This window comes from Rhagoletis zephyria, unplaced genomic scaffold (genome assembly GCF_001687245.7).
Source record: "Rhagoletis zephyria isolate East Lansing unplaced genomic scaffold, Rhagoletis_zephyria_1.1 Rzeph_scaffold_00258, whole genome shotgun sequence".
Classification (NCBI taxonomy): Eukaryota; Metazoa; Arthropoda; class Insecta; order Diptera; family Tephritidae; genus Rhagoletis; species Rhagoletis zephyria.
In genome coordinates this window covers 328,747-343,598 of record NW_016157342.1, presented here as the reverse complement: position 1 = coordinate 343,598, position 14,852 = coordinate 328,747, and the positions used below count along the sequence as shown (strand labels likewise).

General features: G+C 33.9%; 1 protein-coding gene across 1 annotated transcript in view; it reads left to right on the top strand.

Moving 5' to 3' along the window:
• Ent3 (equilibrative nucleoside transporter 3) overlaps positions 1-10,905 on the top strand; it is a 13,722-nt gene extending 2,817 nt beyond the window's left edge. Inside the window, exons 3-5 of the mRNA XM_017609834.1 lie at positions 8,070-8,353; positions 8,887-9,173; positions 9,243-10,905. Of these exons, the coding sequence (XP_017465323.1) occupies positions 8,070-8,353; positions 8,887-9,173; positions 9,243-10,538 (1,867 nt within the window). The 3' untranslated portion in view covers positions 10,539-10,905. The remainder of the gene's footprint in view (positions 1-8,069; positions 8,354-8,886; positions 9,174-9,242) is intronic.
• Positions 10,906-14,852: the final 3,947 nt, after the last annotated feature.

Here is a 14,852-nt window from a genome sequence, read left to right as displayed (position 1 = left end):
ATCTTCAGTAGTTACTAAAATATCGCAGTTTTCGTATTTCTGGAAATTACCGTTATATGGGAAGTGGGCGTGGTTACAGTTCGATTTCGCCCATTTTCAATACCAACCTACCTTGGATTAAAGGAAACCTACATACCAAATTTCGTTGAGATATCGCAATTTTTGCTCGAGTTATCGTGTACACGGACGGACGGACAGATGGACAGACGGACGGACAGACAGACATGGCTTAATCGATTTATTTTTTCATCCTGATCATTTATGTATACATTTGTCTATATCTGTCTCGATTCGTTTTGGCTGTTACAAACAACCGTTATGTGAAGAAAATTAATATACCCTTGTGCACAAGTGCGCTCGGGTATAAAAATACAGTAAAATAAAATATATATAAAAATAAAATATAATATAAAATAAAAGAAAACAAAAGAATGAAAGAAAAAATTATGACTATAAAGAAAAAAAGACAACAAAAATTATTAAACAAGTTTTGTATAAATAATAAACTCGAATAAAATCAGATACAAGATGAAAAATTTATAAAATGTTATAAAATTAAAATAAACTAAATTAGAAAAACTTAATCAAATCAAAATATAAAATGAATAAGGTATAATAGATTAAAAATTCCTCTTTCGGTTTTTTGTATGTAAATGTTTAAGAGAAAAGGGGTCGATGAAGGAGCAGCGTTTACTCATTTTAAATAAATAGTTTCAGCTGTCATTTGAATTCCAGTAAAATGTGGAAAGAATATTTTCCCAAATAAATTTGAATAAAAACAGGAAATAAACTAAAAATTCCCGCACTTTATAGGATTTTAAGAACTAAAGATTTCTTAAAAAAAAAAAAATCCTTCAGGGGGTACTAACTTTGAGGCATCGAATCAAATGCTAAAAAAAAGCAAATCAATGTACGAAAAATAATGAAACTGAATTTAATTAAAACAAAATGTAATTTAAATGTTCAATTTTATAAGTCTATTTATGTTTAGCTAAGGGTCATTCCAAGTAAAGCATGTAAACGACATAAATTTTAAAATCGCTTAAGTTTCCCAGTTTCAGTAGTAACCTCTTAATAAATGACTGTATTTTATTAACTTGTTAAAAAATATTAGAAAAATATAAATAAGCCGAAGTTTTTTGGCCTTATTCCTAAAGAATAAAGTAGCTTTATAAAAGGTTTATAAATTGATAAATGTATGAAAACGTCGATTTATAAAGCTCTTTAGACCTAAAAATCTAAAAAAAATTATCCGTTCTTGGCCGATTTTGCTATTTACCTTGTTTTCTTAAAATTTAAATATATGTATATGTTTCCATTTTTGACTAAGCAATCCAAAATCTGTTAGAAATGGCTACTAGACTTATCGCGGAGGCAGGGTTATATAAAATTGGGCCGATTTCGCTTATTTTTATTTTAAACGAATATATTTTCTCTAAATAAGGCCGTAAAGGGGATGTTCTTCATAAAATGTTTGTTATCAATGACTTAAATTTAAGTGTGAAGTCTTATTCGCAAGCTTAGAAAATAACAAATTGTTTCACTGTTTGTTCAGCATGCGTTTGTGTTTGGATATAGTGCCCAGAATAAATGTTACAGGTATTGTCTTCCCAGATAGCGCATATTCATGAATGAAAATGGATATTTTCAAGCACTATGTACACATATGGATTTATTTAAACTAACTTCTTTTCCTGAGAACTTATTTAAATTCCAAACACCGAAGGCCAACTTGAAACTTGAAAAGAACCAACACTGAAATGCGTCAAAATGAAAGTAAAAGAGCATAAATTTTTATGTAAAGCAAAACTCTCTGGGAAGACTATAGGTTTGTTCGTCGAAAATCCAGCGAAAATTATCTCTCAGAATATTAGTTAGTAAGCAAAAATGCTCCCAAATTCTCTATCAATTACAGATACTCTGCACGAACGCAAATTTGCAGGAGCTTGCAAGTTTCCCTGCCAGCCAGTGTCCACGGTTGGATTTCAAACATTGTATAGAATGTTAAAATTCTTTCAGAGGGGCAAAAAACAAGATCTATATTTATATTTCTTGCTAGTCCGACTTTCTTCAACATACGTTTCAATTTCCTTGCCGTACTAACTGTCGCGTTTCCTATATCGACTCTGGTAGAGATTGCATTCCGAGTACGTTTCAAATCATTGGAATTAACTAAATAATTAAGTAAACAAGTATTTACTTAAATTTTTCATTTTAAAATCGCTCAAGTTCGTAAAGTTTTAAATTCGATGAACCTGTTTATTCATTTTACCGTCGACAAAAAATGCAACCATGTGCCACAATCATATGTTTTTCCTAATTGCAAATTCTTGCTGGCAACATTTTTTCCAGCTTGAATTTGCAACTTCTCTCCAAGAACTGATCTTTCTACTTATGATTTATTTAAATAAAACATGCGAAATTTAGTTGGCTCGGTTTAGCCGTTTTTTACCAATTTAACCGGTTGGTCCAAAAATCTCAATGCAAAAAAAGACGTAAGTGAACATATGAATTGTGTATCTGAAAGAAGTTCATAATACCAGTGGCAGAAATAAAAGAATCGCCTTATATCAACCTGTTTAGTCTTTCTATATTTATTTAATATTCAAATTTTTTTTTTATAAAAGGCTACCTCATTTTACATATAATTAACTGCATTTAAATGCGCATTTCAAAATTTGTACAATTATAAAAATGAAAAAAAAAAATTAACTAAAATTTCAAACTTTTTACTTAGCATTTTTAGAAAAATTTTAGGTACGCAGTTTTATAGAACATAAAATTAAAGTAGAATAAAATGCTAGTTTCAAGCAGTAACAAAACACAGTTGATTTTTGTGGATTTTTTAAACGATGCTGGGAATTTTCTTCCATATAAACAAATTGTCGAACATACATTGTATGTACTTTGTATGGAAGAAAATGCGTGACACCGCCAGGAAAAAAAAAATGATAAAAAATTAACGTTACTTTTAGTCACTTGAAACTTGCACTATATCCTCCTGTAATTTAAATGGGCTATACTTATAAAATTGTGTACCTAGAATTTTTCTAAAAATTTTGAGCAAAAAGATTTAAATAGGTTGAAACAAAAAAAATTTCAAAACACACCAACAATCAATATACTCACGACACTATTGGCCAAATATAGTAAAACTGCGTTCTTAGGTTTAGCATTATTTTATTAGAACTTTATAATTTCAAAAATATGATGTATTCTAAAAATTATTTAAAAAATTCAGTGCAATGTAAAATAAAAGTGGCTACCAAATGAAAGACAAAACAATGTAGGATTTAAAAAAATTCAAAATTTTTGGGTTCATAAGGACGAATAGGTACTGAAAATGCACTTTTAATTAAATTTAATTTTTTTAAGCTTACAAGGACGTTTGAGGACGTTGTCGAGTTTATATTAGTAACATATGTATAATTATTTCAAAATAAATATTACAAAATTTCAAGGATATTCAAGGGTAGATTTTTTAAGGACATTTTCAATACTTTATGCACCAAAAAATTTAATCTGTTCTTTCCCTACAGAATTTTCTCTTTAATTTGATAGATACCCATACTGTTTTCCTATGTACATTGCTCTAAATTTTTTAAACCATTTTCTGAATTACTCATATTATTCAATTTTCAAAGTGCTATTAAAAAATCCTGACGTCAGAGAGAAAAAACTAAAAACCCAATTTTACTGCATATATTTGGCCCATGGTTTCGCGAATATATTCATTTTTTTTTTTTGTGTGTAACATATCCTGTCGCACGACAATTAATCCCGAGATTTTTGGGACTGCAAAAAGGGATAGAGATTAACATCCCTAGTAAGTATGTTCAAAATTGAAATTGTATTTAATTGCTTTGGCAGCTATTATCCCCACATCGAAATTTCTATGTGGAATGCCGTTCACCCGAAATCCTTTCACATTAATGATGAAGTGAACTATTTCCTTGAACGAAATTTTTCGCCGGTGAAATTTTTCACCAAATATTCATGATAAGGCTTTTACTTTATACCAGTCACAAGGACTTGCCCCACCAGTCACAAATTTAAATATTTTAAAAATGTCTATAAAGACTGTTTGACCTTGTTTATACCCACACATAAATCGTTTTGACCCAGTTCGCAGTGATTCAAAACTGATGCATAAACCGAATTTTAATACGCTCAGAATTTGGTTCAAGAACGCCCCATCTCAGCTGCCGATTCAAAAAGGCCCTATTTCAGCACATTTTCAATGTATTTTCAACTGAGATAGGGCGTGTTTGAACCGAAATCTGGGATAGGTCGTTCTTCAACAAAATTCCTCAAAGTGGCCGCCATGGCGCAGAAATCGTTTCATTATCTGTTAGTTACATATGGAATTAGTACAAAAGATTTCCTCTGAATCGCTACCAAATTAATGTGAAAATCTAGATGTGTACAAAAATGTTAAGAAAAAGCAAGCCATGAAAGCGCATTTCAAGAATAAAAAAAAAAAAAATAAAACCAATGTGAATGTAGGCCAAAAACGCAAGGAAAACAAATTTCGAACATTTATGAAACAAACAAAACAAACGAAAACAAAAGGCAAACAAATAAGTTTTTGTTTTACATATCCACATACATACATATGTATGTAGGCACGAGTATGTCTTCCGACATTGAACTTGCTGTTTGTTGCACTTAAATGTACTTTGAAAAAAGTACTTTTATACATAAGTATGCACATTAGGGTGGTCAAAAAAAAGTTTAAAATTTTAAGCTATCACACAATGGGATTTTTCTAAATGGCAAAAGGAATCCCCATTTTTGTTCTTAAAAAAAAAAAAAAGATTTAGAACTGCCCCAAAGCCCATGAAGTTTTTCATGTATTTTGTATTCTTCATTTTCACATTTTTTCGTTGAAATGGTATAGAGTTATTGAAAGTATTATTTTTTCAATCGGAAAACTCTGTTTTTTTTTACTAAAGGTTTTTTAATCGGACACCCCATTTTCTTTTTTTGCTTACATACACATTTGGGTATTATTATTGGAAGTTTCCTGAAGTGAAACACAGTTATCCGATCGAAAAGTATTGATTTTCAAGAATTCTATACCTAAATATATATTTTGGTCTCATTTTCTTGCCTTATAATAGAGCTTGAGATTGTTTTTAGCGAAAAATTATTGTGGAAAAACAACAATAGTTTAAAAAGGCTAGAAGTTATAACTGCTATGTATTTCCAGTTCACATCATCTCCTAATCAGATTTCTTCATTGCAGTCTGATGACTAGATTTGGTGTTCTCCGAAATAGCAGCTATATCTTCTTCTTCTTTAAGCTATAGTGTTTTTTTCGCCATATTTTTTAATTAAAAACGGCCTCAAGCCCAACAAAGTTGTCGAATAAAAAACATCTTTTCTTCTATTTAAAAAATCCTAGGGGATGAGAGCTTAACATCTTAAACTTTTTTTCTGCACCTATTTTTGGACCACCCTAAAGCACATATATAAGTCCATACATACATACGTGCAATTGAAAGTGCACATTTCTTGGTATGGAAAGTGTGTGAACGGAATTGTGTGATTTTAGTTTTTCCAAAATCTTTTCTCTTGGTCTTTAATACTTGTTTGGCATCTCCGGCATATAAGGACCTCTTTCTTTGGGCAAAGGCGAATTACTCAATGAAAAGTCTTGGAAGTGAGAATTAGGGATGAAGTTCTGCTAAATTTGATCACTGCGATTCTATCAAATAAAAATCGCAAATAATGCCAGCGAAAATCCCAATCAGAAGCAGGGTAAATGCAAAGGAAAAAAAGGCGACATAATTAAATAAACTGTGAAATCGACTAAGAAGGATAATAGAAAAGTTGGATGACTCAAATAATAAATCAATTTTTATTCGGTAATCCATGAAAGCTTGTCGATTAGAGTGGATGTTTGCTACCATCGAGGTTTTCGATGTTTTAAAGCAAGCCAAATTTGACTGGTAGTATGGCAGGTGGTTTCCGCAGCCCACCTGATATTTACCTCCTCGACGAGTTCCACCTTTAGTCTGTGTTTGCAAGAGGCTAGAGGTATGCCCGCATTCTGAGCAGAACTAACTTCATATATTTCCGTCCCCCTCCTTGCCAGCGCGTCGGCTAGGCAGTTGCCAGGAATGTCCCTATGTCCAGGGAACCATACAACAGTCAAGGAGCATTTTAATGCCAGCAGGTTGAGAATCTTCCTGCATTCTATGGCTACTTTGGACGTTGTTCCATTAGAATTGAGAGATTGGATAGCAGCCTGGCTGTCAGAATAGATAGCAACAGGCCGCCCTGAAGAAGCGCTTCCATTATGGCGTTTTATTCTGCTTGAAAAACACTACAATGGGCCGGTAAGCGAAAACTGAGGTTTAGCGTGGGTTCTTCAGAGTAGATCACGCTCTCCACTCTTTTGTTAAGCTTGGAACCATCTGTATATACGGCCGTAGATCCTGGGTTCAGGTCTGTGGCCCCTCCCCATTCGTTCCTCTCTGGGATTCTTGTGGAGAATTTGTTGTCTAAACAGATTAGAGGAGTGGTATAGTCTATCTGTCGTAGATTATCCGGTAGAGTTTGGAGTGCTTTTGCGTGTTCGAATCTGAGGTCTCTCCACGGCTGGATTGTATTTAACCTGGCCGCACTGCAGCCGGCACGAAATTTTCCGTAGCGATCCATAGATGGAATATTTAACATTATTTACAGAGATTTGGTGGGTGTAGTGCGCAGTGCTCCTGGGACTAGCATGGCAGCCGACCCCTGCACCCGTTCCACCTTGCCTCTGGATAAAGTGTTGTTTAGCGCAGGCCACCATACGGTGACCCCGTAGAAAATGATGGGTCTTATCACAGCTGTGTACATCCAATGTATGATGTGTAGTTTTATTCCCCATTTTTTGCCTATAGCCATATTAAAGGCATAAAGGGCGGTATTCGCCTTTCTGGAGCGGTCTTCAATGTCTCGCTTCCAGTCAAGTTTCTTGTCTAGAATAATTCCAAGGTATTTGACCTCGGTTGAGAGAGTAAGTACCACCCCGTTTAGGTTTGGAGGTTTAAATAAGGGAGTTTTACACTTCCTTGTGAAAAGTACCATTTCCGTCTTGGTAGCATTGATGCTAAGTGCACATTCCTTGGACCACATGTTTACCAGACCGAGTGAGTTTTGCAATAACTCACTCAGGACCTGAAGATGTTTGCCCGTTGCCACGATTGCTATGTCCTCAGCGTACGTTATGACTTGACAACCGGTGCCCTTTAGGCTTAGAAGTAGGGTGTTCACTGCTCAGAGTAGAGGGGAGAGAACGCCTCCTTGGGGGGTGCCTCTGGTCACATACTTTGTAATGGCGTTCGGAGTCGGTGTACGCTACAATTCGGAGGAGAAGCTCGGCCAAACAATAACATATGTGTAAGCGCCGATCTATTAATATAATAATTATTATTGTTATATTATTAAAAAAAATAAAAGAGTTTTTATTGAAAGTCTTAAAAAATATTTTGATTTTTGTTTTGCAAGGTTATAAACTAGAAACTAATATTATTTCATTTCACATGCGCAGAGGTGTACAAAAGATATATCGATAGTCGCCATCAATCATCGATGTTTAGCGAAAATGAAAAACATCGTTAGTGCTACGATGTTTTCCCTACCTCTATTGTCGATGCCAATCGTTTCAATCAAAAATTGTTCACGAATAATAACCTCTTTGGGTAGAATAAATATCCTTTGCGATTTTACAATGATCGGACTTAGTATATAATATCTATTGTCGCGGTTATACAAAGGTTTACAATTCAAATAAACTAAAATGTATATCAATAGATATACTTACATTGACATATCATCGCCTGAAATGCAAAAAGCCAAAACTAACAATTTTTTTTTGCCATAAAATGACGTGGGGACTTCTGAGTCGATAAAATCGCTAGTTATGGTTTGTTGCTTCAAATATCAGAAAAAAATTGTTTATCAGAACTACAGATTTAAGGTGTTGAATACAATCGCTTCTAATGTACTTGATTACATTCCTCGTTTAACATACCTATAACTTAAAATTTTTTATTCTTTTTCTCTTGTTATTGCAGCTTCATCATCGCCGCCGATTATTGGCAAGCACGTTTCCCCGGACGCTCAGTGGCACTGGATATGTCTATGACATATATAATTGTCGCATTTGCTACCGTTTTGCTCAATAATGTTTTTCTATCGTTGGCACCATTTCGTGTGCGTGTCCTTTTCGGTTATGTGGTGTCCTTTACTACGCTCATCTTTGTGGCTGTGTGTGAGGTGGCCTTTCATATGTTTGCTGCCAATACAGCATATTCGGTAAATTTGGCTGCTGTATCGCTGGTGGCCATCGGTTGCACAGGTCTGTATTTACACATGAGAGCAATAATATTTTTTCTGGCTAAAAAAAACTAGTTAAATATTTAAAAAATAACACTTGGAAAATAATATATATATTTTGCATGGAAACTTAACTTTTTTGCTATCTTAATTTTATTTTACTTCATTTATATTTTTTCAATCCATTTAATTTCACTTAATTTGTCTTAACTTAACTTAATTTAACTTCCCTTCACTTAACTTGACTTAATTTCCCTTCACTTTTGCTTCACTTTCCTTCACTTCATTTCACTTCACCTCACTACCCTGCACACTTCACATCACTAATTTTTACTTCACTTCACTGCACTTCACTTCAATTCAATTCACTTAATTTCACTTCACTTTCCTTCTCATTTCCTTTCCTTTCCTTCTCCTTCCCCTCGTTTCTCTTCTCCTTCATTCTTTCCCTTTACTTTATTTCTATTGCTATGCCATTCCGAATTACGTCGATTTATTTAATAACTTTTCCTCAGCTCGCACTCAATTCTCCATTTGCCCTTCTCTTTCCCACAGTGCAACAATCGAGTTTCTACGGCTTTGCCAGCATGTTGCCCAAGCAATATACCCAAGCTGTTATGGCTGGCGAGAGCGTTGCCGGCTTTTTGGTATCTTCCAATCGTGTGGTCACTAAGTTGCTTATTCAAAACGACCGTGTGTCGACAGTGATCTTCTTTCTCACCTCAACCCTCTACATACTCTTCAGCTATGTGCTGCATCTAGCAACCATACACTCGCCATTTGTGCGATACCACATGAAGGCATGCGCCAAGATTGTACTCAGGCCTGACGAAGATCGATTGGTAAGTAATTTTTTTGATTTCGAATATTTTTTGCATGCATTAATTTCTTACCCTATCTTTCCCTCACAGCAAAATGACCTTGACGGCGGTACGCCCATCGCCAAGTATGGCGTACTCACGCTTGAACCCACTTCACCACCAGCGAATGCTGCTAATAACACCACAGGCGCGCTAAGTTTCAGTAACCCGGTTTATGAGCTATCCAATCCCACGGCTGGTGAGAGTGTCATCGAGGGTCTCAATAGCTTACCCGATATACCGAGCACACCACAGGAACCCACCACGCCAACTACGGTCGCTTTCAAGGTGGAGCATGTGCTTACACCGGGCACTTGTACGCCCGGCAAGTTAAGCGATTTGAAAAACGGCTTCGTTTCGCGCTGGACTGTCGCACAGGCAATTTACCCCTACATGGTCTGCATCGCACTCGCCTACTGCGTCACGCTCTCTCTATATCCTGGCATCGAATCCGAGATCATTTCTTGCAGTCTGGGCACTTGGTTACCGGTATTGCTAATGTTCACCTTCAATACAGCTGATGTGATTGGCAAGATACTTGCCGCAGTGCCATATCCATGGTCACGGCGTCAGCTTATCCTAATGTCCGGTCTGCGCATCGTTTTGGTACCGCTGCTATTGCTGTGCTGCGCACCAAGGCATCAACCAGTCATTTCGGGCGAGACTGCAGCATTTGTCTTCACAATCGGATTGGGCGTCAGTAATGGGCTCGCTGGCAGTCTTCCAATGATGCTCGCACCAGCCAAGGTGCCTGGCACCCTCAAAGAGGTGACCGGTAACATGATGACACTCTCCTACAATGTCGGGCTGACAACTGGTTCACTAATCGGCTATGTTTTCGAATCTATGTTGGGCGCGCAGCTCACCAATCCCTGTCCGACCTATCCCTATGCACCGGCCTCAATGTTGGATCCAACAGGCGCGCATGCGCAATTTCTCAGCACCACAACCAGCACAACAAGTACCGCAGCGCCAGTGTTGAATACAACAGCCGTCGCTGCGGCGTTACTCACCACCACAGTTTCGACGCTCTTGCCCACCACCGAGGCAAGTACAACTGCGCTGGCGGCAACAGCAGCGGCGGCTGGAACAACCACAGTTGCGGCAGCAGTGAGCACAACTAGCACATCGGTGGCGCCACTGCTACCGACACTGATGACGCCGACAGCCACAGCGTTCATCACCTCGACGGCGGCGACGATCTTGAGTTCGGTGTCGGGTACGATCGATAATGTGGTCTCGGCCATGGTGAGCACTGTCTCATCGATGGGTCTGGACCTGAGTGCCGATGCGAGCATAAGCACCACAGATCCGCAGACGCCAAATGAGCTGATGCAGAGGATTTAAATGAGGAAAAAAGGAGTTCGAAGGCAGAGAATGAGCGAATACGGAATGGGTTTTACTAAGTCAAACAACGCTGAAAGGATTGGCCGAGTTTTTAATGAGTCTGTCCTTTAGGAAGAAGGAGCACATATTTTTGTTCTTACGAAGCAAGTGTTTTCTAAAAATTTTGTAAATAGCTGATTTCGATAGAAAAGCACGAGGTGTTTAGTATATATTAGGGCGAGTCGCGCGCCTTTTTGTTGTTTTTAACTGTATATACCTCGCTATGTGTGCATGACTGAAGTGAAGGTGGCCAGATTTATAAAAATAATCGCATTACTTAAATTTAAAAACAAAGCAAAAAATGAAAAAAATAATACGCGCGGACTAATTTACGGGAATATAAAAAAAAAACAGAACAGAAAACAATAAAAAGTGGAAAAAGGTTTTGGAAAAGAGGTAATACATTTTACTGCATACCATACTCATCAAAAATAGTCACATACGCATATAAATTTATAAAATACATATAGACTGTAAGAATAACAGTTAAAAAGTTGTATACCTATCGAAAAAATTTCAAGCAAGCAAATTGAGGCACAGGCACGAGTTGCGTGAAATCGGCGTCTAATAGTAGGCTCCCACTGCATTCTGATGCATACCTACTGCAGCCTACTTTTAGGCGCTGATTTCTAAAGTGAACAGTGAGCTGTCGTGAATTCGAAGTTTGCATTTTTGCATACAAAAAAACAAGAAAAAGCAAACAAAAATAAATATCATCAAAAATTGTACTAAATACTTATTAGTTAAAATTTCATAACCAAAATAGTAAGCGTAAATTGTAGCGAAATTGTGCTAGAATATGTGGATATACATAGAAATGTTTGTAATAAATTAATAATTGCATACAAATTTCTTACATACATAGAACTCAAACGTAAATTTATATACATAGATAAGTAATGACGTCGGCATGTAAAGGTATCTGAGTTGAACGTAGACTTTTAGGCGCCGTTCCATATTTTGCAGCGATACATAACACACAAAAGGGCTGATAGAGATTTAAATTCTTACATGAGATAAGATATATTTTTAATATATACATAGTTAATTAAGGAATAAAGTTAAAATTGAATATTAAGAAAAAAATTAATACACAATAATAAAAAATAATACATCATAGCGGCCAGTAAGACGTATGACGATGAGGCCTGCCGGTAACCAAAGAATTTTATTTGAAGTGTAGTGTGAAGTAGTAAATAGTAAAAAAACGAGTTTTGATATGTATTTTTATGTTCCTGCTTAAAGTTATTTTTGTGCCTTAAAATGTTGGTTTTATAAGTTTTTACTACTTAAAGTGAAATACTTTGAGTTAAAATTTTTTGTAAAAGAAGTAACACAAAAAACATGTAGGTATGTACATTTTTAATTTTTTATTGGCGAAAGTAATCTTTAAATTTTTTTGTCTGTCTGTATTTGCCGTAAATGAGCTTTTTAGTGAAATACTTCTAAAATATATTTAAAAAAATTGAGTTTTCATTTATTCTAATACAAATTTTAAAACCTGTCCAATCACAGATCCTTAGAAACATTTTGAGCTTTTAATTATTTGTAAAAATATTAATATTTTTTTGAATAAATAATTGTTTTTGTGAAAATTTATATTTGGTTTATTTTTATTTTTCCCACAAGCTTCTGTAAAATAATTTTAAAATTTGTAAAACCAGACCAGTCATAAATTTTTGTTCGACCAGAAAAATTTACGAAAAATACTTTTTCCGAATCTTTGCTGTGGTAAACTTTTTGGAGGTGTTTTTAACTAATTATATTTTTAATTACTAAAAACAGTGTTCGCAACAAATATTATTTTGTGAATGAGTTTTGGGCAAATATAAAAAAATAAGAATTAATTTTTTTTCGTAATACTAGTCAAAAGGTTGATGGTCCTGTCCGACTTTGTTTGCAACAAATATTTATTATTGTTTCGGAAAAATATAAAAAAAATACAATTAAAATTTTTTATAAAATTGGTTTAGGTTGTAGTTTGCGTAAAATTGACCTACTGTTTTATATTTGTGTGAACGTTTTTTTATTATTTTCTTGTTCATATCTTTTTAAATGATTTTATTTAAAAAAATCTTTTAAATCAAATTACCTTTATGTTAAAAATTTTTACACTTTTTTAGTATGTCATTCATTCATTTTAGTATGTTCATTTCTTTTTAAATACTTTTCTTTAAAAAAACTTCCAACAAAAAATGTGAAAAGCAGTTTTTTGAAAAATATTTCATAAGATCATATTATGTAGTTTTACAAATATACATATGTATCCTCGTCAAATATATTTTCGTGGAAAAAAATTTTTGTTTCTAAATCTGAAACTTTATAAAAGTATATATTTTATGTAAAAATTAAAATGTTTTTTTCAAACTTTTAAGTAACTGTTTTGTGAATTTTTATGCAAATATAATTTTTCAATTTCTTATGCAAATATAAAACAATGAAATTTTTTTGAAATTGCTTGCTAAAACTTTTTTGCTTTTTCTTTGTATTCTCTTTATATACATTAATTTATTATTTTTGAAATTTTGTACAATTGTGAAAAATAGTTAATCCCAAATCTTCTTTGAGCCATTCACTATAAGTTTAAATTTTTTAAATATTTGTGTTCCATAAAAGTCAGAAAATTTATTTGAGTTATGAACATCAGGGTGCATCACTCGGCAAATGAAAAAATCGGTACTGTTTTTCCGTCGGAGTTTATTTATTTATTTAATTAGTCTATGAAACAATGTTTCTTACAGACTAGTAGACGAATGGTTTTATTAATGCTATCGGTCCACCTTTTGTTTGATTTGTTTTTTATTATGATTATTTATGGCCTTTATAACAACATCTTTCATTAAAAATGGCCTCAACGTCAATTCAAATTATTGAAAAAATGTTCGTAAAAATGTGTTGCATAAGTATTTTTTTCTTTTTTGAAACACGTTTGCATTGTTTTTGCAAACATTTGTTTCAAAAATATCGTTTTATATAAAATAGTTTGTTTTTCATTATTATGTTGTGATAGATAAGCAGTTGTACCCATAAAAAAAAAAATGAAAAATATTTGATTTCACTGCACATTAAATAATGGTTGATTTTTTAAACATTTTTTTTGTAGCGAAACATAATATTTTAACATATTTCGAAAATATATTTTTTTATAAAACACATTTTTTCCTGAAACCGAAATATTTAGATAATCTTTTATACATAGAGATAATGCTCGCGATCTCCATTGTTTAATCTACTCCTCTAAGGCGTCAATGTACGTTATTAAAAACAGATAGGTGTATATTATTGTTCGTCAGTTTTGTTTGTTGTATGTACTCGTATTTTATTGTGATTTTATTTAATTACTTAGTTGTAACTTGCATAAGTAGAGATGGGAATATATTTGATGACTTTTTGATAAGCAAAAAATTATTGAAATTGTTTTTCGGTACGTAATTGTCGATCGGTGGTAATTATTGCAATTAAATTATGCGAGGAAATTAATTGTAAAATATTGAATAGAAATATGAATAAAGTGAAATTATAAAAATGAAAAATTTTCTTTTTCTAAAAAGTTTTTCAATATACGAGTATTAAGTATACAACTTTGGTATTGCGCCATGTTTTAAGTGCCTAAATGTATGCAATGCAACGCCAACGACCAACGCACTTCTCAAATGCTACAGGCTAGAAATGATTGAAATTATAAGTTAATGCTGAGTCAAACCATTGCTAAAGAAGTGTATTCACCCAATGGCTCTAAGCTTGGCCATCCATTAAAGCATACCTCTAGCACCTTTAAGGCGTTTTGAAAATAAGTTTTCAGTAATAATGTAAAAAAACAAAAGAAAAATATTTCACACCGAAAGCAACGTTAAATCAAAAGTAACTCATCAATTAACCGAACTAACGCCTAAGTAGTGCATATTTTGAAAAGCTTTAAGGGGCAGCGGCATACTCAAAGGACACTTCAAGAATATTTGATTAATTTGTACTTGTGGATAATTCAATAAAATTTTTTTATTCACCTCTAAGTAATCTACCAACATGATGCTCGTTGCTTAAATTCCCAGAACACTCTTCATATGAAATCTGGCGAGAGTGAACCAAAAGCAATCACATCACGGCTGTATATGTAAGTAAAAGAGAACTTTCAATAAAACATTAAAGCAGTACTATGATTCTCTAAGAGCTAAAGACACTTAGAAATGGAAAAAAGCTCTTAAATGTTACCACGCTTTCTGTAGTAAACATAACACAAAGCTTTAAAGGCATATATATGATGAATCATTTGAGGGT